General features: G+C 47.1%; 2 protein-coding genes across 3 annotated transcripts in view; both read left to right on the top strand.

The window, feature by feature from the left end:
• The first annotated feature begins 378 nt into the window (after nt 1–378).
• Nucleotides 379–25,779, top strand: part of LOC119372500 (uncharacterized) — a 58,664-nt gene continuing 33,263 nt past the window's right edge. Inside the window, exons 1-3 of one of the 2 annotated variants that reach the window (XR_007417765.1) lie at nt 379–611; nt 3,955–5,463; nt 9,803–10,535. Coding sequence is in view for 1 of the 2 variants with exons in the window: in XM_037642974.2 (XP_037498902.1) it covers nt 4,552–5,463; nt 9,803–10,453 (1,563 nt within the window). In the remaining variant the exon portion in view is untranslated. Of the gene's footprint in view, nt 612–3,954; nt 5,464–9,802; nt 11,392–25,779 lie in introns of those variants that run through there. The other variant, XM_037642974.2, reaches the window with a different exon arrangement.
• LOC125760099 (P2X purinoceptor 7-like) lies at nt 13,824–21,752 on the top strand. Its single transcript, XM_049419776.1, has 3 exons — nt 13,824–14,381; nt 15,993–16,208; nt 16,535–21,752. The coding sequence occupies exons 1-3, from the start codon at nt 14,080–14,082 to the stop codon at nt 16,689–16,691; spliced, it is 675 nt and encodes a 224-aa protein (XP_049275733.1). The 5' UTR covers nt 13,824–14,079; the 3' UTR covers nt 16,692–21,752.

The raw sequence follows: 25,779 nt of genomic DNA, 5'->3' as shown, positions 1-25,779 counted from the left end.
TTAAGGGGTCAAAACAGGAAAACAGACAAATAATGAAAAACGCGCAAGGAACGAGGACAACTGACAGGAAGGCGACAACACGAGCCCTTCCTCTCTGCATCCTCGTTTTCTGCGCTTTCTTTAACTGTTTATGATGACCCACCAACTTGCCCAACACTCAACACGGACACAGTTGGTTAAACCACGCAACTCTTCTCTCCACCTTCTTTCCTCTTGGCAACACCGCTGATTGCCATGCCAAACTTTCTTGCGGAACAGCGGTCCCACGACCCAACGCCACCTGCACGACCGCTGTTCGATTGATGCGGTTAACTCACAAGCTACTTCAGCGCTGCACTGGTTGTAGTGGCCATCTTAGGAAAGAAGGCTACGTTGTTTACCTGTCTCTCTGGTTCCCAACTTGCCCTTGGTAACGTTAACGAAGTCCGTGGGTTCGCGAAAATGTCAGTTTTTTTTCGCTTGTATCACCGTTTGTCGTCGTTGCCACTCTTCCTCGTGCGTTAAACAATGAGATGTCAGTAAACCAGTGCTTAAGCTCCGATCTACGCGGCTGAGTTGGGCCGCAGCACTTTCGGCTGGCGTTCGTTTCCTCTAGGAGTTGTTTTCATAAGGTAAGCGACGCTTCACACTTCTCAAACTCGCGGCTGCGACTCGCGTAGCATGTGCATGTGTGGCACGCGAAGATAAGTGCATACCACAGCATTTTGTATGTCTGGTTGCGTTGGTGGCACGTATGCCGCACGGTCCCTGGGCGCAGCTGAGCTGGCTCCGCATGTCAGTCTCTGATCTCATGCGGCTCGTTAAGTGTTATATATGCGACTTTAGTGGGCCGTGCTAATGAATGTAGCAGACTACTTTATCAGTTGTAGTGACCAGGGCGATGGCAGATGCATTGTAGTGCATTTATCCGAGCTGCTGTGTAGTCGTCAACTGTAGTTTAAAATTGCGGAGGCGGCTTCCGACAGGAGCCTGTACAAGTTAGAGTAGTGAATGTGGAGGTTAGAACAAGTACAATGGGTGTTGGCGGGCGCCAGAGAACGCCGCACTCTGCAGCGCTGTATTCCACGCGCACAGGTAAGAAAAGTAGGCTGCCAAGTACAGGGTGCTTTTTGTGTAGATAGGCAAACAGAAATCACAGAAGAAAGATAATGAGATAAATAGAGATGGTGCTGGTGGTAAACTGGATTTGAAGGAAGAAAAAAAAAAAAAAGAACCGAGGTGGTTTACAAATGCCGTAAAGAATTGTTACGGAAAACAAAATCTGTTATATTGTCGAGGAGAGTGCTTTACTGTTTGGCCAGAAGATAATAATAATAATAATAATAATAATAATAATAATAATAATAATAATAATAATAATAATAATAATAATAATACCTCAGCGGAACTACAGTTAGCTGTTTAGGTTGCACGGCGTGTGGGATGGGGCTTGACCTTGCTACAACAGAAATCCTGAAACGGCCAAGCGGGTTTTAAAAATAAACGTTCGTTGGAAACCGCCCAGTGTATTGTAATGTATAATGTAATGCTGGGCAGTCACTTGGCAAACCTGTAGGGGGCGCCCATTTTTAAGAGGCGTTTTAAAAGGCGTGTACGTTTGGGCACGAGCCTACATGAAACCCTGGGTTTTAGAGACGACAGTGGAAAACTGAACACTCCCGCGATTGAAATAAGTAAAAGACGGTTAGAGTATAGGTGGCAGAAAATTAGAGAGAAAGGACAAAAATAAATATTGGAAAAAAATGAAAGGACATTCTGCCGTAAAGGTCAGAGAACTGGGCTGAGAATTTACGTTGTTTTTTTTTTCCTGTAGTAAGATAGATTTAATTGAAGTACAGAGACTAGGCCAACACTAAGAAAAAGAAGAGTAAAGGGATTTTTTTTCTTGTCGAGCCTGGTGGCACACTTGGCACCGCCCCGTTATGAAGGGGACGCTCATAGCATCCATCCATCCATCGTTCGATTTGAAAGCGGTTGGAAATATAATATGGTCAGCCTTTAAGATATGCAAGATGTGTTTAAAGTATTCGTGGAGAAGAAAGGATGAAAGTGGTTACCGGTGTACGTAGCTTGAATGAAGAAAGAAAACACCAGAGAGAGATGGCCGATGATGATAGCATTCAAGAGATGCAATAAACGTTGATAGGAAAAAACTCCAAGTGGCTATTTCTCGGCTTCTGTTATTCAAGAAAATGCCAATAAAGATGATAACAATAACATACATGACAATCATCGTCATTATTACTATCGCTCGGTTGCACGATTGGTTGCACGACTTGATCGTAGATTGTGTACTCGTTTTGTTCTGTGCTTTTTAGGTGCAGTTAGCTTTTGACAGCAGTCACGAATGCTACTGCTGTACCCCATTTATGAATACAGAACATATATGAGGAAAAATTCACTAGTATATATAATATTGGTTTGCACGAGCTTTCATCCTTACTTTTTTTAGGTTATATAGTGTTTTATATTGCTTAAATTATTTCTTTGTTCGCGCGTTTTCTTTATAAAGTACTGTGTGGCCAGTTGCCCTCGTGGGTATGAGCCTGTTTTCGTAGGCTACAACAGCAGCAGCAACAAGTGACAGGCACCTGCCCACATAGTGGAAGAAAAAGTTAGGAGGGAGCATTACACCACGCGGCCAGTTTTGGCAAGTGATTGCTCCATGTAGCCAGCATTGTCGACAACAATGCGAGTTGACGCTCTTTCCTTTCGCCCTTTCTTCTCGGTGGTTTGCGTCGTCGAATTTTCTTTTTAACACGTGGTAATTTTTCCCTCAAAATCGCGCAACAACTGAGATTTGCCGACGCTTTGTGGTTTGGTGCTGGGTGATTTTTAATCAGAGCGCACTTGTTGAGCATGGCTCACGGAGAAGCTTCAAAAACGAAACAAACCCGGAATAACTAAAATTTACCTCGAGCTCTGACGTCTAGATCACACCCGAAGGTCGCGGGAACGAATCCCGGCTGCGGCTGCTGCATTTTCGATGGAGGCGAAAATGTTTGAGGTCTGTGTACTTAGATTTAGGTGCAGGTTAAAGAACCCCACGTGGTCAAAATTTCCGGAGTCCTCCACCACGGCGTCTCATAATCATATCGTGGTTTTGGGACGCTAAACGCCAGATATTATTATTATTATTACGTTTAGAACACGCGTTGGGCCGACACAATAGGCTTCTATCGGATTGCGCAGTGTTCCCTCCTAGCTTCATCCTTACTCCATACCTGCACATAGGCCCAGAGCCTGTAAGATCTGACCGCCACGAGACACAATTTCGAAACACACACAAAAGAAACTAGAAAGCACTTAGCGAGCTATAGATAATTAGACATGCTGCTTTCTAACAAGATGCACAATTTAATGTTGAGCTTACACATTTGCCTGAGCAACTATAATCTGCTAATAATGCAATCGATGCTAACACAAAAATTCGCCAGTGTGTGCAATGAAGTCGCACGAAAAATCAATATCGGTCCCATGGTAGTATCTTTTTCCCTTTTCTTTTATTATGGTCGGCTTGGCTCGAGCTCGCAGGGATACATTGTTTAAAGGTATAAAAAGTTTAAGTGAAGCGTAAGCCTCAAATACCTGTAACGAGTGTGATGATGCATATTATTGCCTTAAATGCTTTTAAGGGATTGCTCATAATGCTGTCTGAAAATTTTTTTATGTATCGTGAATTAATCACTCTGTATTGTACCTAGTATTTTTATTTGACATATTTGACTTAGTTGCATATTTGCATCGTGCATTTTTTGTGAAATATTTGCAGTGCTATGTGGCCCACTGTCGCCATAGTCACGTAGCACTACAGTATGGTGAAAATTTAAGAGTGCATGAAGTCCGCAGGTGGAGTTTTTGTTTTTGTGCGACAAGTGCCGATTGCTTATGATGTGCGGAGTTCTTCGTATGACCTAGTTATACTGAATGCATTATTTAAAACATTATGCGCAGGCTGCTGACCTAACCCTCGTCACCTGATGGACGTGTGTCCCAGATTAAGCAAGAGCTCCCACGCAGCCAGCTGGAGTGTCACCGCCTGTGCAGGTTGCAAGGTCAGCGCAGGAAAACGCAACCTGGTGTCAGGTCACAGAGCTTAGGCTCAGAAGCAGAAAGTTGTACGCCCGTCTTCACTTTACTACCGTATGCAAGCTGATTGGACAATGTTGCCTGACCAGCCTGTTGCCGAATATCGCTGATTTGTACCGCATAAACCCGGTCGGACATTCAGGGTGTTTCTCAGGGATAAAATGGCGTCTTTGCTGGCCAAAAGAGACATGTGACGATTGAAGCGTAGACGAAGAACGCTCTGTAAGCGTGTCTAGGGCATTCTCGAGGACAGTGACGTAAGAGCACGCGTGCTCTACGGCCTGGCTAGATAAGCTTAGGAGAGAGACATAACACCATATTTAATGAAATTTAGATTTAGATAGCCGACGTTCAGGCGGCGGCTGACGGCTCCCTCTTCAGCTGTTCTCACTGCCCAGAGTTGGGTCTCCAGGCTGGCGTTGTGGAGGATCTCGCCTTCTCAGGCGTGACGACAGCGTAACGATGTCGTGCTTCGTGCCCGGCTGCAACTCCCGTTGCACCAAAGGACGAAAGCGTTCTTGTTCTTTCTTTCGGCCACCGGCCGATCCCGATCTGCTGCGTCAGTGGGAGTTGAACATCGGGAGGACGGACAGGGCGCTCACTCGCACTGACACGGTGTGCTCGCTGCACTTCGAGAAGCGCTTCGTGTTCGACAGGTATTACACCGAACACGCGGGAAACGTGCTGCTCAACGAGGGCAAGCTTCCGAGGCTCCGGAAAGACGCTGTGCCGACCATTTTCGAAGATCGGGGTGTTTCCAGTTGTGGCGGTGTGCAGCGGGATGCGTCCGCGGTTTCTGCTTCGCAATCGCCGCCAGGTGGACCTACTCCTTGGCGTTCTACCCAGCTGGCACAGGATACGTCGAACGAAACTCAGTCATCGGCCGAGACGATGTCTCGGCTGAACACCGACGCTGACGTTCAATACGGTGAACCTGATGGACATCGTGCCACCGTGAAGAGGGAAGACTGTTGTCCTTCTGATGAAAGCCACTCTAGGAACACTGAACTCTGCGCCGAAGGGATAAAGATCGGTGACCTTTCCGATGACCGGAATGTCCGCGTCAAAGTGGAAAAGGATGAGCGCTGTTCGGGTGTGCAGAATCCGGAGGAGGTCGTCCGTGGGGAGGACAGGCCCCTGATAAAACCCGTTTGTGACGTCGATTCCGACGGCGCGCGCGTTGACTGTGGTGTCGAAGTGAAAAAGGAACCGGAGGAGTGCGTCGATGAGCCTCAAGTGCCTCGCATAGTGTGCGCAGTGGGTAGTTTCTACAACACGTCGACGACACCCGGAGTTGCCCAGCGTGTTCTCGCGAAACACCTGGTGCGCCACCCCGAGGTGGTGAAGCTTCCGTTCACCTGGAACTACCACAAGGTACGGAACGGACTGCTTATGGCATATTCAGATGCATGGTCGTTTGCCAGCGCTCTGAGCTGGTTTGAATGTGGTGAATTCAACAGCTTTAAAGCTCTGCAACGAGAACAAACAGGTGTACGAGTCATGTTTCTCCTTACTTATCATGTATTGGCCCGCTTATTTTTTCTAGTTATGCTTAGTTGCGCTTTTACGTCATGTTTTTTTTTTCTTTTCAGAGCCTGCGGAGCGCTCTGAAACAATCACCCGAATGTACCATTAGTTTCATAACTCACCCATCTCTTATGAGTGACCTCTGTAACCCAAGAAAAACGCACAAAGGTACGGCCTATGCATGAGCAGGCGGGAGACGCATGGCCTCCGAAATGAGGCGGTGCGCGGTATCACGGAGGCCATTCCAGGAGAGTTGCCACCTACTAGCAGGTGGCCACCTCCTGGCAGCGGCGTCGCGACGCACACCCGGTCTACGGGATGTTTTAGTTTAAATAATTACGTGCTTGTACAGCTTTGAAACTACGACCAGAATGTGCGGCAGCTTCGGATTATGGCCATCTGGGGTTCACACGTGACCGATTTCGAACCCGCAACCTTGCTTTCAGCAGTGCAACGCCGTAGTCACTGGACTGCCGCCCAGTGAAATGGTGGGGCACTTACCGTGGGATCTTCTTATCTCTCATAGAAGCATTTCTGAGTAAGTTCAGATACCTTTCTTTAGGCAAAGCAAAAACAGGCTATATGATGTTGACGTATGGCGTAACCATGAATTAAGTATATAGGTTAAGAGGTGGCATGTAACGCTTTCTAAACTCTAAAGGCGAATGCTCATGTGAGGTCAAAGATTCCCTTGCTTTGGTTGAGCGCTCTATGCGTTAATATAGCGAAACAACTTTCACTTCACCGCGCTTTTTCTCGCATACTGAGGAAACCGTACAAACGAATTGAGGCTGATAACCTCGTTTACGCTGAGACAAACCGTCAGACACGCGTGTCAACCGAAGCGATCCCCCAGCAAGAGAGGGCAACGCCTCCTCGCAGCGTTCCGTAACGCTACGCAGTGAGCCTGCCACGCACAAGCATATGAGCTTTCATATCCGGCCTGGTACGGAAATAAAAAAAAAGGAATCGTGTTAGGCTGCCAGAGAAAGTTATATTTGCATTAGAAACGAAATTAGGCTTGTAGATTCCACGCACATGCCGCGGCGAATGAATGTTATTAGAAGAATTTTATTGCTATCTGTGTTATCCAACGTGGTTATAGTGCTTCTGTACTATATCTTTGTCAAATCGACCAACGTATTCACGTTAGGCGAGCAGTGATATGCTGACGCTTACGCTTGGGAAGCGGCAGTAGAGTGAAAGAGCCAAAGCGGGAGGAAAGGCATTTCCGCGCTTTTTAGTCCTGCCGCCGCGTTCACCATATCTGCCTGTACTGTTCGGTCATCAGAGGCATTGACTGCGTGACAGTAGGCCTAATTTCTGCGGTTTTTTTTTTCTTTCTTTTTGCGCGACGAATTTCAGCGATGAATGCAAAGCACAGAGAAATAGTTGCGACCTCTTCAGAAATCTGTTGTTTTCTGGGGATGCTGAGTGAGCGGACACCTCCGGTTGTCGGCAGTGGACTAGCCCGGCCTCGCGAAAGCAATGAGATGTTGGGAGACGCCTACTCGCACTGCTGCTATACCGCTACACCTCACTGTAAACAAAAATTAGCCGGGATGGGAGCTTTTCCAGCATATGAGCCCCTAAAACCCCCATGCCCCAATCATTTACTCCGTGGTAGCGGAGTGAAGTCGGCACATGTCGTCGTAAAACTCCCCTTGCTTAATGAAGGAGTTTATGAACGACATGACCTTGTTAAACTCCCCACGGAGTTTTAGATCACGTGGTTAGAAACTCCCTATGGGAGGTTTAAAAAGTATTTTTGGTCGTGGCGTGCGTGTCACGTGGTTTAAACTCCCTATGGGAGTTTTAAAAACCATTTTTGGTCGTGGCGTGCGTGCGTGTGTGAATGTGCGTGTGTGTACGGGCATCTGTTTAGCACGCCGGGGTGACGCTGCAGTGTATTGTGTGGGTCGCCGTGTGAGCATTTGTCGACAGACAACGAAATTATCAGTGCAGCGAGGATTTGCAACGGCCGGCCGAGACAAGTTCCACTCGCGCCAGCGTCCGACCGCGAACACATCGAGCTGGCTGTCGCGTGTTTATTCTCCCGTCAAGCGGCAATGCCCATGCACACGAGTGCAAGCCTCCGACACGCCACGGATACCTCGCTTCAACGTGCCGAGTTACGAAGAAGTGCGAAAAATAATTTCATCGGTAACAAAAGTAAGCTGTTGCGATCGTCAGCGGGTTGTTTCTGGAGATTCACCGGCTAAAACTTCGAAGCAGAAAGAAGTAGGCTTCGCTACGTCGTCGGCATCAAGCCGGCCGGCGGCCGGTGTGAGAGCTACGCCGGCGACGCGCTCGCCCCGACCACCGGCAACGCTTGCTTCTCGGAGTGTCACCGAACCGATGTTTCACCGGCTGCAACTTCTAAGCGGTAAGAAGGCTTCGCTACATCGTCGGTACCAAGCCGGCGGCGTAGCGAACTCGCACCGCCACACCGGTCGCCGTGGTGAGTTCTACGAGCTCGCACCGGCCACCGGTGAAGCAAAGAATATGTTTCACAGAAAATAAAAGCTGCTGGAATGAATAAGTTTAAATTGTCTCTTTTGCGCCATGCAGCCACCGCTGTCAAACGTCTAGCGAGAAGGCGAGCGCCGATACGAGACAGATTGAACCAACATGCGATTGCCGATGCACTGCGAGCAACAGGAACCGCGACTACGAGCCGTCTCGTTCGTTGTAAGTGCATCGCTCCGTAGCTTAACGCGGATAGCGGACTCGGATAGCGGCAGTGTGCGTGTAAAAAAGCGGCGACGAAAACTGTACAGCAGCAAGCATTTTGTGATCGCGAGCTGTCGTTCATCGTATAGCCGTGCCGTACTCCTGGGAGAGGCCTAGCGACGCCGTCGGCCACAAGGCGGTATACCGGCGGGGCGACGCGGTTGTTCGCCGGTGTTGCTCGTGAATGTGTGCCGCTGAAGCGTTCGTGCACGGCCGCTCGTGGTTCGTGTACGATTATGTGCATTTTACAGACTTACGCACAGTACTGCTAAGGCGGATACACCTCGTGCGGCGGAGTGCCAGCTGATAATCAAAATTCGCTAATTAAAAAGGCGCTGAATGTTAGGCGGGTTTATAGTAAAAGATAGGTGTGCCTCAGCGGTATCTATAAGGCCACCGCAAATTTACACGTACGCCGTGAATGTTTGTTGCTTAATTACACGGAAAAGAAGTGTCCCATCTGAGCTACATTGGAGGTCAAGATGTAGTGCCTATATATGCTCGGTGACCAAAGTTTGGTTGTGAAGCGCGGGTGGCGAGCGGTTGTCAGTGTGAGTGTTGTATTACTTTGCGAACCTTGTGTGCATGTTTGTGTACGTGTGATCGAGTTTGCGTGTTTCGATGCTAATTTAATTAAAGATTCTCGGGCGCATAGTGCGACAGCGAAAAGCATTTTTTTTTCGATGGTTATAAAAATTTACTCCCATACTTACCTGGAAAAGCTCCCCTATGGATGTAAACAAATACTCCCCTCAGTCCATCCAAAACCTCCGTCCTTAAGGGGGGTAAATTTTTTACTCCCCTGGACGGAGTATATAAAACCCCCATCGGGGCGTGCGCTAGAGGACAAGTCCATTTACTCCCATCTCGGCTCTTTTTTTCACGTCTTCCCGGCAATAGATTGGAACCAGCCAAACGACGAAGCACAGAGGAGAGGTGGATTTAAGAACGCAATTTGACCTCGTGATATGCCGACTAGAAATGTGACGAATTCGGAAGGCGCGGGTGTTGATACACATGCTCGGCCGCACTCGCCCACACGCTACTACGCGACCGCGAATTCCTCAGGCTTTATACAGCGGATTTCAATGTTAACGCGGTCGGCACAATCGGTTCTAATACAACAAGATCAATAATTGTGCTAGCTGGTACGGCAAACGACGGAGGAAACAGAATACACAAGGACGAGTGGTGACTCGCAACAGAAAGATTTATTCGGAAAGTCACGCTTCTTGTTCTAAATCGACTTTGTTCTTTTTTATTCTCTTTGTTCTTTCTTGCTTACATTTAGCTGCCCCACTGCATCGTAACAATATTGTGTCAAGCTGTTTACGCAAAACGCCTGCGGTTCTTACAAAGCTGAATTAACGGCATCTTTTCCGCCTGCGAGCACATTTGTACCTCTAACATTGGTGCGGATAATCCTATATGTGATTATTTATACCTTCCTCAGGTGAGCGCGCTCCAGTGGAACCGTGTCGTCTACAGCACCGTCGCCGTGGCGAGCGACGGCACGACTCCCGTCGTCACCAAGTTCGTCAACGTCACGACGAGTCGCGGCCACAAGGTCGAACCCGTCGAGCCGTTCGAGGCGTTCGTGTCGGACCGGAACCTGAACGTCACGTTAGGCGACCTCGCGAAGCCCACGACCATCGAGGAGGTCGAGCGCATGGTCGAGGCGGTAGACCGGCTGCCCACGTGCCGCGGCGGGCCGTCGAGGTACAAGTACCCGGACGTCGATCCCATGCACGCTCGCGTCGACGTGCTGGGCGTCTGGAGGCGCGTCGACTGCGAGGTGTACGGCACCACTCTGTGTCGTCACTGCGCGAAGCTGGAGCCCACCCTGCGCCAGAACGCGTGTCGGAAGCGCAAGAGCAAGAAGGAGCTCTCCAGGCTCCGGATATCGTGGGAGTCCCTGGAACCGGCGCAACGGTACAAGGTAGAGCTGCTCCAAAGGCGTAGGAGGGCCCTAGTCAAGAGGCTTCGGCGTCTCAAGGCTGGTGACAGGGAGCTCTGCGGCAAAGACGACGGGGACAGTGAAGACGACGACGACGACTCGGGAGAGAGCGAAAACGAACTGGAATGCCCGGAGGCACATTCGTAACAGGGCTGTGCCTTAAGAAAATGCGCGTGTCCTGGTCTTCACGAGGATTACTGTCATAGGCGTGACCAGGATTCTCCGTTAGGTAGGGGAAGAGGGCAAGTCTAACCGCAACGTACCCCTCCTCCTCTCCTTCGGCGCACGCACACGCTTATTGTGGTGAAGGTGAGCAGCGCGAGGCACAGAAGTACAGAAGTTCAGACGGAAGGACAGTGGAAGCGAAAGCGTGACGTAGACGGGCGCTGTGTTCGTCACCCTTTCGCTTCTTCAGTCCTTCCTTGGCTGTCTGTGCTTCCGCACTTGTGTGCCTCGCGCTGCTCATCTTCGCCACGAACGTAATCCAACTCACCCACATCGCCATGCTTATTGTGGCGCAACTGTAACTTACTGTCGCTTGTATACATCAGACTTGTATAAATTTTATACGCACACATATATGTGTGCGTATAAAATTTATACAAGTCTGATGTTTAAGGCGCGAATAAGACACGGACGAATATAAGGAACACACACACGGAGCACCTTATCTTGTGTTCCTTATCTTCGTCCGTGTCTTATTCGCGCCTTAAACTTCAAATATTTTAAACCAACAAGCCCTGTCTGTCATGCTTACATTATAGAAATCGTTAGCGTCATTTTGTAACGTGTCGCTCAGTAAAAAAAGTTACGCCACAGTCCCCTATCCGCCGCATGCTTCGCATAACATCGCCTCCCACGGTACGTGAGATCTGCCGAATTTTTTTTTTATACAAGATCAAGAGGTCAATCCTGAATGTCCCTACCGTCGGTCACCCTGTGGGCCTTGCTTAGAAAGTCTAAGTATAAAGGAAAAAATCCGGTACCGGTTTGTTTGACTGCTTATCACGCATACTTATTTGTGGTTTTACATGAAGTCTTCCTGTACAATGCGCCTGCGTGCGTTGCTTTCTGCTGTGTGTATATATATATATATATATATATATATATATATATATATATATATATATATATATATATATGTACCACTGTAGAAAATAAAGCATATGTTTGAAGTAAGCGCTGTGTCCGCGTCGTTTTTCGTCCTTGTTCTTTTGTGCGCTCAAGAAGTGAAACATAATCGCGGAGGCCACGAAGCGAAAATAAAGATACCCTAAGCGATCCGGAACAACATACCGTATAAATAAGGGGGTTTGCTTATTTCGAAGGCGCAAAACATCTTCATTTATTACTCAGTTCTAACAACTAACAACGAAAAAGATCATAATACCGATGTTAAAATAATTGAACTATTTCTTGGGGCGAACGCATCTATCTACAAGAGGTCTCGCTAGCTTTCATGGCGTTGCATCTGATGTATAAAACGGAGTACAATAAATTACAATTAAATTCTAAATTATAAAAATTTATATTCTCTAATAGATAGATGCGGTACATGATGCCACTTGGAAACGACAGCTATGCATACAGCGCGGATCTTACACCAAGGCGTACAATAACTCTGCAGTCTCCTGCCTTGGACAATGCTCTCTAGCAGCCGCGTTTCAAGCGCGGCGCAGCCTAGCCAAGCGGTACCTGGTGGCCCAACTCGTCACTTTAGTGCGGCCACCTGTCTGGTCGTCAACGCCATATGTGGAACTTCTGCTCTTTCAGCGGAAGATGAGAGCTTGGCACCGCTGTTTGCTTGGGTCCTTGAGAGTGCGTTCGTTGAATTGATGACGTGATCGCATTTCTGTAATCTTTTATTGCCACAGAAAGGAAGCGGCAGCATTCGCTCAGGTGCCGACACTCGGAAAGACTTAAAGGGACACTAAAGAGAAACAATGAATTGGTTTATATTGATAAAGTGTGCTCGGAGAACTCTTGTGTAGTTTATGTTACCACCATAGGTTTATTATTAGCGGAGAAAACCAAGTTCAAAGTTTCATTTTTAAATTTCGCGCCGGACTTTGTAATTCGTGACGTAAAACATTTTAAAAAGCATTTAACGTATTTTGGCGCCACTGGCTCGACGAAATTTCCACAAACTCGTTTTATCAAGTCTCTGGCCCCCTCAGAGAACAATGTACTTCGATTTAACCGATTAGGAACTACGTAGGGCCAAGCAGGCGCCGTCAAAAATATGTGACGTCACGGCATATGGTGCAGGAATTTCACGGTGGCGTCGTCACCTGTATTTTCTTCTTGCGCGTTTTCTCGCTTATTAAGCGTCTTCTCGCAGCAAGCGTGGTGTTTTTGGTATCGTGGAAGACCACTTTAATGCGAGAAAAATCGTTTTGCTGTTTAGTGTCCCTTTGAAACATGTCCTGTATGGTTGTTCCCGTTATGGCGTAGAGCGAAAGATTCTGAAGACAGCACCACGTTTGCAACGCGACTTGAGCGTGGACGGAATAGATTTGAGCGTAAAAAGACGGGACACAAGAAGACAAGGCGACCGCATGAGCGCTACGGAGGGATAAATAGCGCTAAAGAGCTCTACACGAGCCCTCTTGAACGCCTGTGTTGTCGTCTCCTTCTGTCCTATCTTTTACGCTCAAATCTATTCCAGACTAGGAACCAACACGCTCAGCGAAGCATTTCATTGACCTTGGACTCGTGGGCATCTCCTCGGCCCATGACAAAGCAGCCTGAGCGATGCGCAGTACGTAAACGACGTTGGTTTTCTTGAGAACTACACACCTTAACGAAACTTTATGAATGACTCTTTTGTGTGTGTATATGTGTGCGCGTGACTGTGTTACTTGTGTGTGTATATGTGATCACTGCGTGTACCGTAGTCAACGCGTGGCTTGCACCTACGTTACTGCTCGGAGCGAGTCGGCCATATTGGTAAACAGCAGTTAGACCTTTTTCAGCGCTGCTTTGCCGCACCGAATAGTTTCGCCCTCCACTATGGTTGTATGCGCAGTTGTAGGCTCCTATAGTTGTAGCGACAGCTGCGGAAGAAAGAAGCAGCCCACTAGTTTCAGCGTCTTTCAAATACCGAAGGTTATTGAAGGCCTGTGCGAGGGTACGAAACTCCTCAGCGCCAATCCTCGGAGAACCTGGCTGGCGCACATAAGGCCTTCAAAATTTCGAAGAAGAACCACAACGTTCGTGTGTGTGGTAGAGCACTGCACCGGCATTGATTCTCGGCCCGGGCCCGGCTCGGGCCCGGGACTCGTTCACATTTACCCGCCCGAGCCCTGCCCGGTGACTCAAAGCGAGACCCGGGCCCGGCCCGAACCCGAAAAAAAATTTCGTCTACCCGGCCCGGCCCGGCCCGACCACAGATCGGGCCCGACAGGGGCCCGAGCCAATAGGTGTTGCCCGAACGTAGAATCGACCGCAAAGCGTTTCAAGTGGCAAATATCTACGCCTGCTTGGCGTATGCTTCCCTCGCAAGTGTACTTTAAAGGGACACTAAAGAGCAACACGAAGTTGATACGGGACGAAAGATGGGCATTCGAGAATGCGTGTAGGTTTTTGTTCGGTGCAAAAAGATGACTTATTAGTGGAGAAATTCTTAATCAAAGACCAAATATCTCTTCCTCAATTTCACTCGCCTGAAATTTGGCGCTGGAGCTGTGTCGTCACTGTCCGCATTGCTCTCAGCGAATCAGAGGGCGCCATGAAACGTCACCGCATGCGTAGGCGGCCGCTTCCGCTGCTTCATGACCGCTTCCGTGTTTTCCGTGATCATGGCTGCGATGGATGTCGGCGCAGACGTTGAACCCGCTGAACCTTGCAATGAAGACCTCGCAAGGGAAGCGGGTTTACATTTCAGCGACCTAAGCCAAGTGGAGCGCGATATGCTCCTTCGAGCTCGCGCGGCAGGCGTTCCTGCGTACGACAGCGGGCCGCTGGCCGCACCGTCGGAGAGCGAAGCCTCGTTGTCGACGGAAGGCGAGGCGGCCAGTCAGCCAAGCGAAGACGTCGGTGAAGAGTTTCATTCGCGACTCATCCGTACTGACTGGTAAGTGCTAAAGCGTTTTACTGCCTACGCATTTCTTCCACTCAGGAAAAAGAAATGGTGTTTCAGCTAGGTGCCTCGGAAGTTGGTGTGTCAACGCGACGAAGGGAGGGTTTACCTCTAGGGGCCAAAATTTCGTCCCGCGTGCGCTGTGCAATCTCTCCGGCGGCTTCTTATTTATGTAGTACGAAGGCGATGTCATTGAGCCCAGTCCGCAACGGTGTCTACGCCGTCGTGGTTACGGATGTGCCATTCCCGCAGAATGTTTCGTCACATGGTGCACTTTTCGATCGCATTCGAGCCCCGATAGGGATCGAACTTATCGACCGCAGCCGACCGCATTCTGCGGTTTGCACAAATAGGCCAGTCGCGATTAAAAAAATCGATCGCGATTGGACTCGATAACTGTCAAAAGCGCGCCGTGCTACACCCATAGGTCGGCAAAAAATGTGGAGCTCACTCAGGCTCACTCATGAAATATATTTTGCCCTTAGAGCTCACTCAGACTCAGGCTTACTAAAATTTTCCTCAACTGGACTCACTCGGACTCAGACTCACTGAAATTTTTCTTAGCCGGACTCAAACGCACCAAAATATTACTCACTCCGACTCACTCAGACTCACGGCTATATCTGAGTCTGAGTGAGTGAGTGAGTGAGTCGACTCATGAGTCCGTTAGCGTGTAGTGGACTTTTTTGACCCTGGTGTCAATGCTATTTAGCACTCATATCTCGCATATTTGGTGCTCTACTTGGCTCCTTTTGATCTCGAACCTTCAAATACGAGTTATCAGTGGTTGTAATCCAGTAAGGACATTTTTATTGAAAGTGGTAACTCACGAGATATTTTTATCAAGAACTTCCTGTGATAGAGTTTGCGGGGGGAGGTCAACCTGCCCCCCCCCCCTCTCTTCTACGTAACTCACGCCTCTGATTAATAAATATTGAGCTGGCGTACGAATGCTAGTGCTTTGAAGTATGTTTGAGTCGGTGAGAGTATAAACGTGAGCCGACATAAGGCTGATAGTAATGCTGAAGTTGTGTAGATAGAACCATACGTCGGCAAAGAAGTGTGGAGCTCACTCAGACTCACTCAGGAAATATATTTTGCGCTTAGGGCTCACTCAGACTCACCAAAACTTCCTTCTACCCGACTCACACGGACTCAGACTCACTAAAATTTTTCTGATCCGGACTCACTCGGACTCAAGCTCACCAAAATATTACTCCCCCGGACTCACTCAGACTCATGGCTCGATCTGAGTCTGAGTGAGTCGACTCATGAGTGAGTTTGCCGACCTATGGCTACACCTGTGCTGTACGTCAAAAGACATCGCAACGGAACCGGACCAGGATAGAACTTATTTGTTATGATTGACGCCGCAAGGAAGCTATGCCTCAAGGAATCAAATTTTGATCAAAGAATTCGATCTTGATCGGGCTACACCTCGACCGAAAGATCCTTGTTACCCTGTCACGCGCATCTCCCAACGAACAATACCTTACGCAGAGAGGCACCTCTGGCAGCTATGTATAGAACTTTTTCCGTTCATCCTAGATTTTATTAATGCAGCCCAAGGTGAAATTTTTGAGCGCTTGTTTGGTGCTGTTTCAGGTGCGACTGCGGACATTGCGTGGTGCTGGACAATTTCAGCGAGGAGGAATGCCTTTGCTGTCGAGAGATGGGAGAGCCTGTCGCTGCTGCGCAGCCTGAAGGATGCATCACGGAGCACCCGGAGTTCCACCTCTTGTGTCTCAACATAGCTGTGCTCCGTGTTGCGTACTTCGAACTGCGGGCGCGCAGGGACTGCATGGACGAAGACATCCACAAGTAAATTATTTTTACTTGACAATATGGCACTACGGATTTCTTTTAATAATTAAAAAAAAACCCTTATTGCTGTACGGATGCACCATTATTACAAAAATAAGCTAATCTGCTGCCGTGCATCTGATGCATTTTATTGGCTGAACTAGTGCGGTACATGCGTCGCCTTAGCTGCAATTTTCAAGAGCAAGGATTTAGGTTGTATTGGTCAGCACAGCTCCATAAACTGTTGTACATGCAAGCATGAATTGTATTATATAACTGCGGCTTGTGTTCTTTTTCAAAAGATTTGACTTCTCAATGTGGGTTTCCACTCTTTATTACTACAGGAGATACCGCTACACTGCCTACAGGCAGTTCGTCCGCTGGCTGTGGGGTCGCCTTGGTAGAGGTCACCGCTTCGTTCTACCCTCATGCGTTGTGGCCAAAATTCGGGGCACATTCCCCACAGAGACCCCAACAGGATTCAAGTATCCAGAATACTAGAAGAGTGCAAATGAATGAGCAGGCTGTGCAAACAGCACACTCAGTGCCACATCGTGCGTGTGTGCGTCGTTTAGCAAGTGAAAGCTTTCGTGTGATATCACTCCTTGGAACGTCTGTGGCAGTCAAAAACGGCATTTGCAACGTTTCTGCAGTCTACAGGCATGCTCTGCTCGGCATGAGGACCAGCTGTGCAACTCTGGTCTTCCTCACCAAATTTGCCCCAGAAGACATTGTGCGTGTCACCATTCCTGTGTGTGCCATTTAGCAAGTGAAAGCTTTCGTGTGATGATATCACTCCTCGGGATGGTTGTGGCCGTTAAAAATGGCACTCGCAACGTTTCTACAGGTATACTCTGCTCAGCAATGGTATCAGCTGTAACTTGAATCTTTATTGGTGCCTTTTCAGTGAAGTCCAGTGGGGTCTTCATGTGTGTTATAGCGTAAGTTGGCTATTCATTCATTGGCACTTTTGCAGTGAAGTCCCATGGGACCTGCATGTGTGCTATGGTCTTAAATTGTCACGATTTGTCCAGCTTGTGTTGCTTAGAATGAATCAATAATTTTATGATACATTAGCTATGGCTATTTGGTTAGGAGGCAGTTGAGTTTAGGGAAGGAACTGACATAACATGGTGAATGCCCACCTCATGTGCAGACTCCCGCAGAAACAGTAGCATGTCTTGGGCTTGACTGTCATCGTTTTGCAAGCCCCAGACTTTGAAGGTTACAATGCAAGGTACGCGAGAGAGAACAGGAACGTCGACAGGAGAAGCCAGCAGCAGTACTAGTGCAGAGGCACTAAAAGGGTTGATAAAATGTTTGCAAGAACAAGTGAGGTGCAGAAAATCACTACGAAGTTTTGAAGATAGTGAAGACAAAAGCTCGCAGGAAATGGACTGACAGATCAGACTACACGAGCAAGACTTCCGCATTTCAAAGCTTGGTCACAAAACGTCGTTGCTTCTGTAATCTAAATAGCCACAGCACTGAAGACCGTCGGAGGTCAATAAAATACAAGGACAAAAGGGAAAAGCTTCGAGATAAAAACAGGTGCTTTAGGTGCACGAGGTCGAATCACAGCGCAAGGTTTTGTAAAGCCACTGTCGTTTGTAAATGTTGCAAAGCAAGACAGGCAACGTCAATGTGCAGGACGAAGGGCAATGAAATCTGCAAGCCTAACGAGAAAAGTGAGGAATGAAACGACAATATGACTGTTAGAAAATCACGCAATCTGCTAGCATCTTCTAAACTGCAGGAAGAACGACATTGTGTTCTATTGCAGACGGCAATAGCATGGACAGAAGGCAAAAATAAAGGAGAGTACGCATGAATATTGTTCAACAGTGGAAGTCAAAGGTCATTCATACAAACCAGTTTGGCATGACGAATTTGTTGCAAATTACTCCGCAGAGAAAGGCTTACAGTTGAATCATTCGGAGGAAAAGAAAATGAAAGTCTAATGAACGTTGTCGAAGTTGTGCTGAAAGAAAATCCAGATGGCGAATCATTACTAATCGAGGCTATTGAAGTAGACATGATATCAAGAGTGCGACTCCCTCGCCCATACGAAACTTCAAAGTCACATATGAAGAAGATGGGAATAAAAATTGCTGATGACAATGATGAAAAATGTACAACACAGGAGACAAGCTCACTGCTAGGTTATGATTTCTACTGGGACGTGATCACAGGACGAGTGAAAAGACTAAACAAGCATACAGTTCTAGTAGAAAGCATTCTAGGCTGGATTGTACGTGGACCGTGTGTTGTAGAATCCAAAGTACGAGAGGCAAAGTCGGTCATGGTGCTTCATGCTGCAGAAAGAACTGGCGAGATAACTGAGGCCATAAAAAGATTTTGAGAGCCAGAAAACACTGCCATAACTGAAAAGAGGGAAAAGACGCAGGGATTGGACCACCTTTTTACATTGCTCAAAAAGACTATATTGAGAAGGATGGAGAGAGATACAAAGTAATACTGCCATGGAAAGAAACAGTGAACATAGAAGATAACAAGGAAGTAGCAATCAGAAGATTGATGCAGAAAGACTTGGCACCAAGAGAAAAATACAACAGCGCTATGCAAGAATACTTCACATCTGGAGTGGCAGAACAAGTGATGTCGGAAGAATCTGAACATGTGAAATACTACATGCCACATCAAGCAGTTATTAGAGAAGACAGATTGTAACGAAAGTGGGGATAATGTTTGATGCTTCGTCGTCATCAACACCAGGAATGAATGAAAACCTCAAAGCTGGAGAAAACCTAAATCTGGATATCCTTGCACTGATAATGAACCTTCGAAAACACTCAGTTGCAATGACAGCAGACGTGGAAAAGGCATTCTTGCAGATCAGCATTCACGAGCAAGATCACGATGCACTTCGTTTTTTATGGCGGCAGAGCGAACACTGTGGTTTATCTAAAGAAAACATCGTTACCTGGAGGATTACTAGAGTGATATTTGGCACCACGCCAAGCAGTTTTTTGCTAGCAGGAACAGTACAGCATCACCTAAATCACGAAGAGAAAAACTTTCCAGAAAAAGTGGATAAACATCGAAATTCAATCTACATTGATGATGTCATGCTTGGAGCACTGCACGAAAATCATGCAAAATGTTTATACACGGACGCAAAGGAAATGTTTTGCCGAGCCGGAATGAACCTTAGAAAATAGACATCAAACAGTGAAGAGGTGAGGCAACATTTTGATGAGAATCAAGATGCCGTTCCTACATCAAGTGAAGCCAACATTCTAGAAATGACATGGGACACTGTAGACGATGCTTTGTGCTATCCTGTAAAAAAATGGACGACGACAGACTTGAATGAAAGGTTAACAAAGCGAGCAGTGCTTCAAGCAAGTGCAAAAATATTCGAATCGCTGGGATTTCTAACGCAGTTCTGTGCAGGTGGTTGGACAATGCACTGTCTGGGAAGGTTGTGAAATCCACAATTAGATGGAGGTGGATGTTGGACTTTTGGATCTTTGAATCCCTATAAATTCCTGACATGGAGCTGCCCCTGCAGATGAGTCGCAGGTAGATTGTTCTTGCCTCTCTGTGTTGCTTGAAGACAACAGCCAGGAGCTTGTTTATTTTTCTGATTTCTTGGTGTGGGGTCCTTTGTGGGCTTCTCATAGGCCAGGCTTTCAAGGATATCTTGGGTTTTCCTATTGTATGCTTCCCTGTCCAATAGGACAGTTGCATTTCCCTTGTCGGTGGGGAGCATAACCCTTTGAGCTCGTCCGTCACAGTGCTTGTCGGCTGGCCCAAAAGTTGCAGGTTCGGTGCTGGCCACAGCAGTCATATTTCGATGGAGGCAAAATGCTAGAGGCCCGCATACTGTTCGATGTCAGTCTGCGCAGATGGTGTAAATTTCTGGAGCCCTTCACTACAGCGTGCCTCATAAAAGCCCACAGAGTCTGACAATCTCCTTCTGTCAAATCTCTGTACATCTTCCTCTGCAGCGACAATGATTTTTGGCGGTGGTGGTCTTGTCGTGGTCACATTGAAGTTACAAGTGCTGCTCCATCTCTTTTTCTCCTTCTTGAAGAGTCTAAAGTTAGCTTTTGTGGGAAGCTCATTTATGAGCTGCAGTCGTGGCCACATTTCGTGCAAAGCCCTTTTATGATGGAAGTGTATTGGGAATTTGATGGTCGAGGTGCCGCTAGACAAAGAAAAGGTCTAGTTCCTTCTTACGTGGCATTCACGGATTTGGCTCTTTAGTAGGCGGCATTTGGTTTGTGTGATAATTCTGTTGCACTCTACCATGCACATGATGCACGTAAACTGAGGACTCTTGAGGTGCACATCATGAAGGCAGTGCACGTACACAATGGGCATCTCCCAACAAGCAATTCTTATACCGAGCCAGATAGATGTCTGTCAAAATATGTACAGGGGTGGTCAAAAGTTCCCAGGCCGCAACGCCTGGCCGCGGAGCAGCAGCTCGCTGCTATCGGGCACTGCCATCGCATTCACGCCTTGGCGCATGCAGACGTCGAGCTTGTGCGTAGAGGAGGGGGGGTTGCATCCCTCTCTCTTTCTTGCTCTCCTTGATAAGAAAGAGAGGTATAAACATGGTGCGTCATGTTCCCTCACTGTCCACTGTTCGATTTTTTACTACTGTGCAGCGTGTAGCAAGGCGGCGGTCTTCCGGAAAACTGACGCATCATGCTTGCGGCCAAGTTTAGCTAGATACCATATACATTACCATGGTTTTGGGCTTCCTGGAAAACAATCTTGTGCGTTTCACTTTCCATTGGCACTGCGGTGGCTCTCTCAGCCATCTGCGTAGGCCAATTCGCTGCATACGAACATGGCCGGAGCCCGAAATGTATTCAGAAGAGCTTGTGATGGGGCTAGTTAGAATATCTTAGTGGAATAAGCAGCGCTGCACAGTAGTTTTTTAGACCTCACTTTCTTATCAAGAAGAGCAAGAAAGTGAGAGGGATACACACCCTTCCACGCACACGCTCGACGCTAGCGTGCGCCAAGGTGTGATTGCGATGGCAGCGCCCCGATAGCAGCGAGCTGCTGCTCCGCGCCTGGCCGTTGCAGCCTGGGAACTTTTGACCACCCCTGTGCATTTCACAGTGGTTCTGCCAGAGGTGCTTGTAACCAAAGCACAGGCGTACAACATATGCTTGGTTTTTGCCATAATTCCTGGCTCAAACACATGCACACTATGTTCTCAGTGCTTTGCAAAGCGCGCCTTATGCGCTGCCACAAGTTCAGCTTTTGAAGGTCTCTCCTCAGCAGGTGGTGCATACGCTGCTGGGGCCTTGACAGGAGCTTGTACCAGTGCCTCCCGAAAACTTGGGTACAATGTGCAGAGATTCAGAACTTTGTCTCTGAGTTCCTGCACATAGCCTGAAATTAGACAAGTGAAAGAATTGCTTTATTCTATGATTACCGTGTGGATATTTCTTATTCTGATATTCGAACTCGTAGAATTTCAAAGGCGTGCACTACTCGTCTCATTGTGTGTTTTGTGATAAATGCATACCACAGTTGTTGGAATTTTTGCAATAAAGAGCAGTTCTTGAACAGTAACCTTTGGGTATTGTCATCTTTAGCACAGTAGAAAGCAAAATCTTTGATTATTTATCTGACAAAGATATGGCTATGGCTGTCAGGGGTGTAGCAAGGGAGTAGCACACTGTGCAACCCTTGCTGCACTCCTCTAACACACTGGGTACCTCTGATAAAATGAAATGAGACCAGAATGGCCAGCCAGGCCCTCGCAAGACAGTAAAAAGCCTGAGAACCCCCACCCACCCCCTTGCACACACACACCCTAGAAAAAATTTGCTAGCTATGGCACTCACGGCTGCCAAAATCTGGCTTTTGAGGTTGTAACATTTTTTGCACATGTGAAGGAGCCGCTGGCTGTTACTACACTACAGTAATGCAAGAACAAAAAGATAACTTTAAAGTTTAAACTGCACTTACAGAAGATTGCAGCAGTCTTTACTTCGTAAGCCGTCATGCCAGGCTTTGCCTTGGAAGTCTTTGCGTGCCATTTGCTTTGACCATGAGCTGTGAGCGACTGCTCTCTCTCGCTGTTCTCGTTGAAGTGAAGAGCAGCAATTAAGGTTCTAGAAGGAAAGAAATGGGCAAACCTTGTGAAAGTAACCGCCTGAAATGGAATACTAGTGAATAATAATGTTTTGGAAATAAATGAGTGGCCTACCGAGCTTTCATGCCTTCATATGTGAATGCAGTCGACTTTGGTGCCAAGCCATTGAGCACGCTGTGAAAACTCTCAAGACTGTAGGTCTGGGCAGACGGTGACAGGTGACGAATGTCCTTGCGCAGCAGAGGTGCAGTGATGACTGCCTTAAGTGCCTTATGGGCTGGAGAACCTGGTGGCAAGGGAAACAGTGTTTTCTGTTCAAACAATGTGGTATTCTCTGACCTAGTCCGTAACAGTCAAACTACTTACATTATAACATTTGCATCAATGTTTCCATATTTCATAAGGATTCTTTTTCTCTGATTGTATTCTACATAACTCGCCATTAATTACTTCATTCGAGTAATTGCATAGAAGTGGCTTTTTCATGAACCAATAAAAATAACAAAGAATGAAAAGCTACAATTGCCACAATCGACAACCATCTAGATTATCTAACCCTGCAATGACTAAAACTACAGCATCTATTTAGCATGTTCAGGGGCGTAGCCAGAAATTTTTTTCGGGGGGGGGGCACCTCCTTGATCTGAAGTGGGGGCCGGGCAGGCAGACGCGGTCGAGCGTCATTTTGTGCTGTGTGTGCCATGGCAAAAAAAAAATTTCGGGGGGGGGCACGGGCCCGGTGTGCCACCCCCTGGCTACGCCACTGAGCATGTTACAACAATAAGAGACCAGCACAAATGACAAAGCTGGCAAAGCATACATGTGCTATAAACCTTTACAGCTGCAATACCATGTCTACAGGTGCCGCCATGGAGCATCTCCTGTTCAGAATTTGTTTGCTTGTTTATAATGGCCAGAACAGCTGTGGGCTCAGCTCATACAGCCACAATTACTGCTAGCATGTTAAAGCTCCTTTCTCAACATTCCCATCTCATTCATCCTCTGCATTATGATTCCACATGCAGTTGGAATTCTTCTCCAATCACATGAAGCAATGTGGATCAGGTAGTCATTCGAGATTGTATGGGGATGATGTAGTGCTGACTTGTAAGAGATAAAACATAGTTGGTGATAGCTGGCACCTATGGTGGCAGTTACTGTGGTGTAGCAAGTGGTGTTAGCCTGAGAGTCATTGCCAGCCATTGGTTGTCCTGCACTAGCAGTTGAGATTGTTTTATCCTAGTGGGAAGGTTTACATCAAGAATGGTTGTAAACATTAGCACTCTTTGTGCAGTTGAGGAGGACGAACCTCTCGCACTGTCTGTCGCACACTTTTCAATCCTCTGACACAGCTGATGTAATTCGTAGCTGACTACATCCTTCTTTGCTCTTCCAGATATTTAAAGAAATGGTATTGAGAGATCCCGTCTCTCAGCATAATGTAGCTGTAATGGCTCGTGTTTGATGCCTGCTTGTCCCCAATTCAGAAAGTGTTCAGTGATAGTGTGCTTATGGCATACCCTGATGCCAGTTGCACAGATTGCTCACTGCAAAAGGTACACATTAACATGTCGTGCAAGGCACTCCATCTGTTCACCACTTTGCAGTTGCTTTCGCTTACCTGCACTGAGCCATAAGAGACGGCGAGGCTGTCCATGAAGGCACCTTGGGAACAGTTCACTGTGACCTTCGTGGATGTTCACTACATGGTTTAGCAAACTTTCCCATGCAGCTACCACCAGGTCCCCATTGCCACCACAAGCACAGGCACACCAGTACAGGTGATTGATGATAGCCTGAATCCAACCTTTGACCGAACTACAGCCGGCTTTTCTTGACGCAGCGGTCAACTTTTTCCGAATACCTGCATTTGGATTACAGCAGCCATTGCGCTTAGTAAAGACAGAAAATCTTAAGTAAAGCAATGAACGGGACTAATCGGTGCCCATTTATGATTGTTGCAATGAGGTTTTACACTGAAAGTATGCACGAAAGCCAAGAGGATGAAATAGAATAATTTTGCCAGTACTGAAAGACACTTCTGGTGCTATTAATGTGAAGCGCTTCTTGGTGAACCAAAGGCAATTTGAACACATTTATACTTAGCCGGCTACATCTGGGTGCTCCTGCCACCATTTTCTCAACCTGGTATATACCAAAACTGGCACAGATGGACGTGAGTGTATGACAAACATGAATGGCACTTAATGGCATGAATGGCATGTTATGCCCGTCATGTATGTCAAGAAATTCTCCCACCCCATCTCATGCAACGCGTAACGGAGTACCATAGCGTGTGGTACATGCCATACCATATATACCATACAAACATGCCTACATGCCACTTAGTGGAATGTTCACAGTCTATGCCAACATAGGAACAGCTAAAATAGGCATTCTAAATTTTATAAGAACACATTTTGCACATAGGTTAAACGAGAGAAATAAATACAATTTATTATGATTGGCGACTTTATTGTAGACATCACACAAGCAAACAAATGCAGACTGATGTGCTGCAATGACCCTCGGCTACTGACTCTGTGGTACAGATCATAAATAAATATAATAATCAGCACTTGTGGCACTTGTGGTGCTTGTGTGATGTCAATTGTGGTTGCTGTGTGCACTATCAGCTCTTATAACAATGTAATAAACATTGCATATGTTCTACTACAACTCTGCAAGCTCTGGTCTGGTGTTGCTCGACCCCACAGCAATATGGCAATGCAGTGTGCATTTCGTTTTCGGTAAAACTACCTTCTGTGCTCTAACATGAGTGCTGATATTACATTGGACCATAAGCTACTCTCTAGCTGTCACAGTGTAGTCTACAAGGCTGGTAAGCCTGCTGTATGCACACTGCTGTTGAATTTGCACAAAAGCCTCGATTCGCCTAGTAATGTTTGGCTCAAAGCTTAACGATGTGGCACAGGCAGCCCCTCGCCGACTGCTTCGCATGACATCAATTACCACGATGCATGGGGTCTTATGACATTTTTTCTTCTGATACAAGGGTTTTAAATTTACGCTACACTGAGGTTTTGGACTTAAATGATGCAAGGAACAAGAAAATTGAACGCTGTCCCGCGTCCTTCTAGTGTTTTGTATTCTTTCATTGTACAAACACTACAGCACAGCTCTGAAGAAAGGCTCCTTCGCAGGAACGCTAGGAGAGTCCCAATATTAACGAGTTGTATGCACTGTTTTAATGTACTTTCTTCCAAACACTTCTCCAGCATTGAGTGTGTCATATATAGTTGCATCACGTAAAAATTATTTTTTATTCAGTATTAGCACAGCATCTCATATGCCATCCTCATGCCTTTGTTAGACACAACATTAGGGCGAATTAAAAAAAATCAAGCCAAAGAAAGTATAGAGGATGTTAGTTGTAGTATTGTGATATAAATGTGAAGAAATTAAAGTGCACGAAAAGAAAACTTGCTGTCAGCAGGGGCCGAACCTGCAACCTTCGAATAACGCATCCAATGCTCTATC

The sequence above is a fragment of the Rhipicephalus sanguineus genome, chromosome 10 (genome assembly GCF_013339695.2).
Source record: "Rhipicephalus sanguineus isolate Rsan-2018 chromosome 10, BIME_Rsan_1.4, whole genome shotgun sequence".
Classification (NCBI taxonomy): Eukaryota; Metazoa; Arthropoda; class Arachnida; order Ixodida; family Ixodidae; genus Rhipicephalus; species Rhipicephalus sanguineus.
The sequence above is the reverse complement of the archived record's forward strand: the minus strand, read 5'-3'. Positions and strand labels throughout refer to the sequence as shown.

Coding starts and splice junctions, on each gene's coding strand:
- LOC125760099 (XM_049419776.1), top strand. CDS start 14,080: ATGACCGCTTCCGTGTTTTCCGTGATCATGGCTGCGATGGATGTCGGC. Junction 14,382..15,992: donor CGACTCATCCGTACTGACTG/GTAAGTGCTAAA, acceptor GTGCTGTTTCAG/GTGCGACTGCGGACATTGCG. Junction 16,209..16,534: donor ATGGACGAAGACATCCACAA/GTAAATTATTTT, acceptor TTATTACTACAG/GAGATACCGCTACACTGCCT.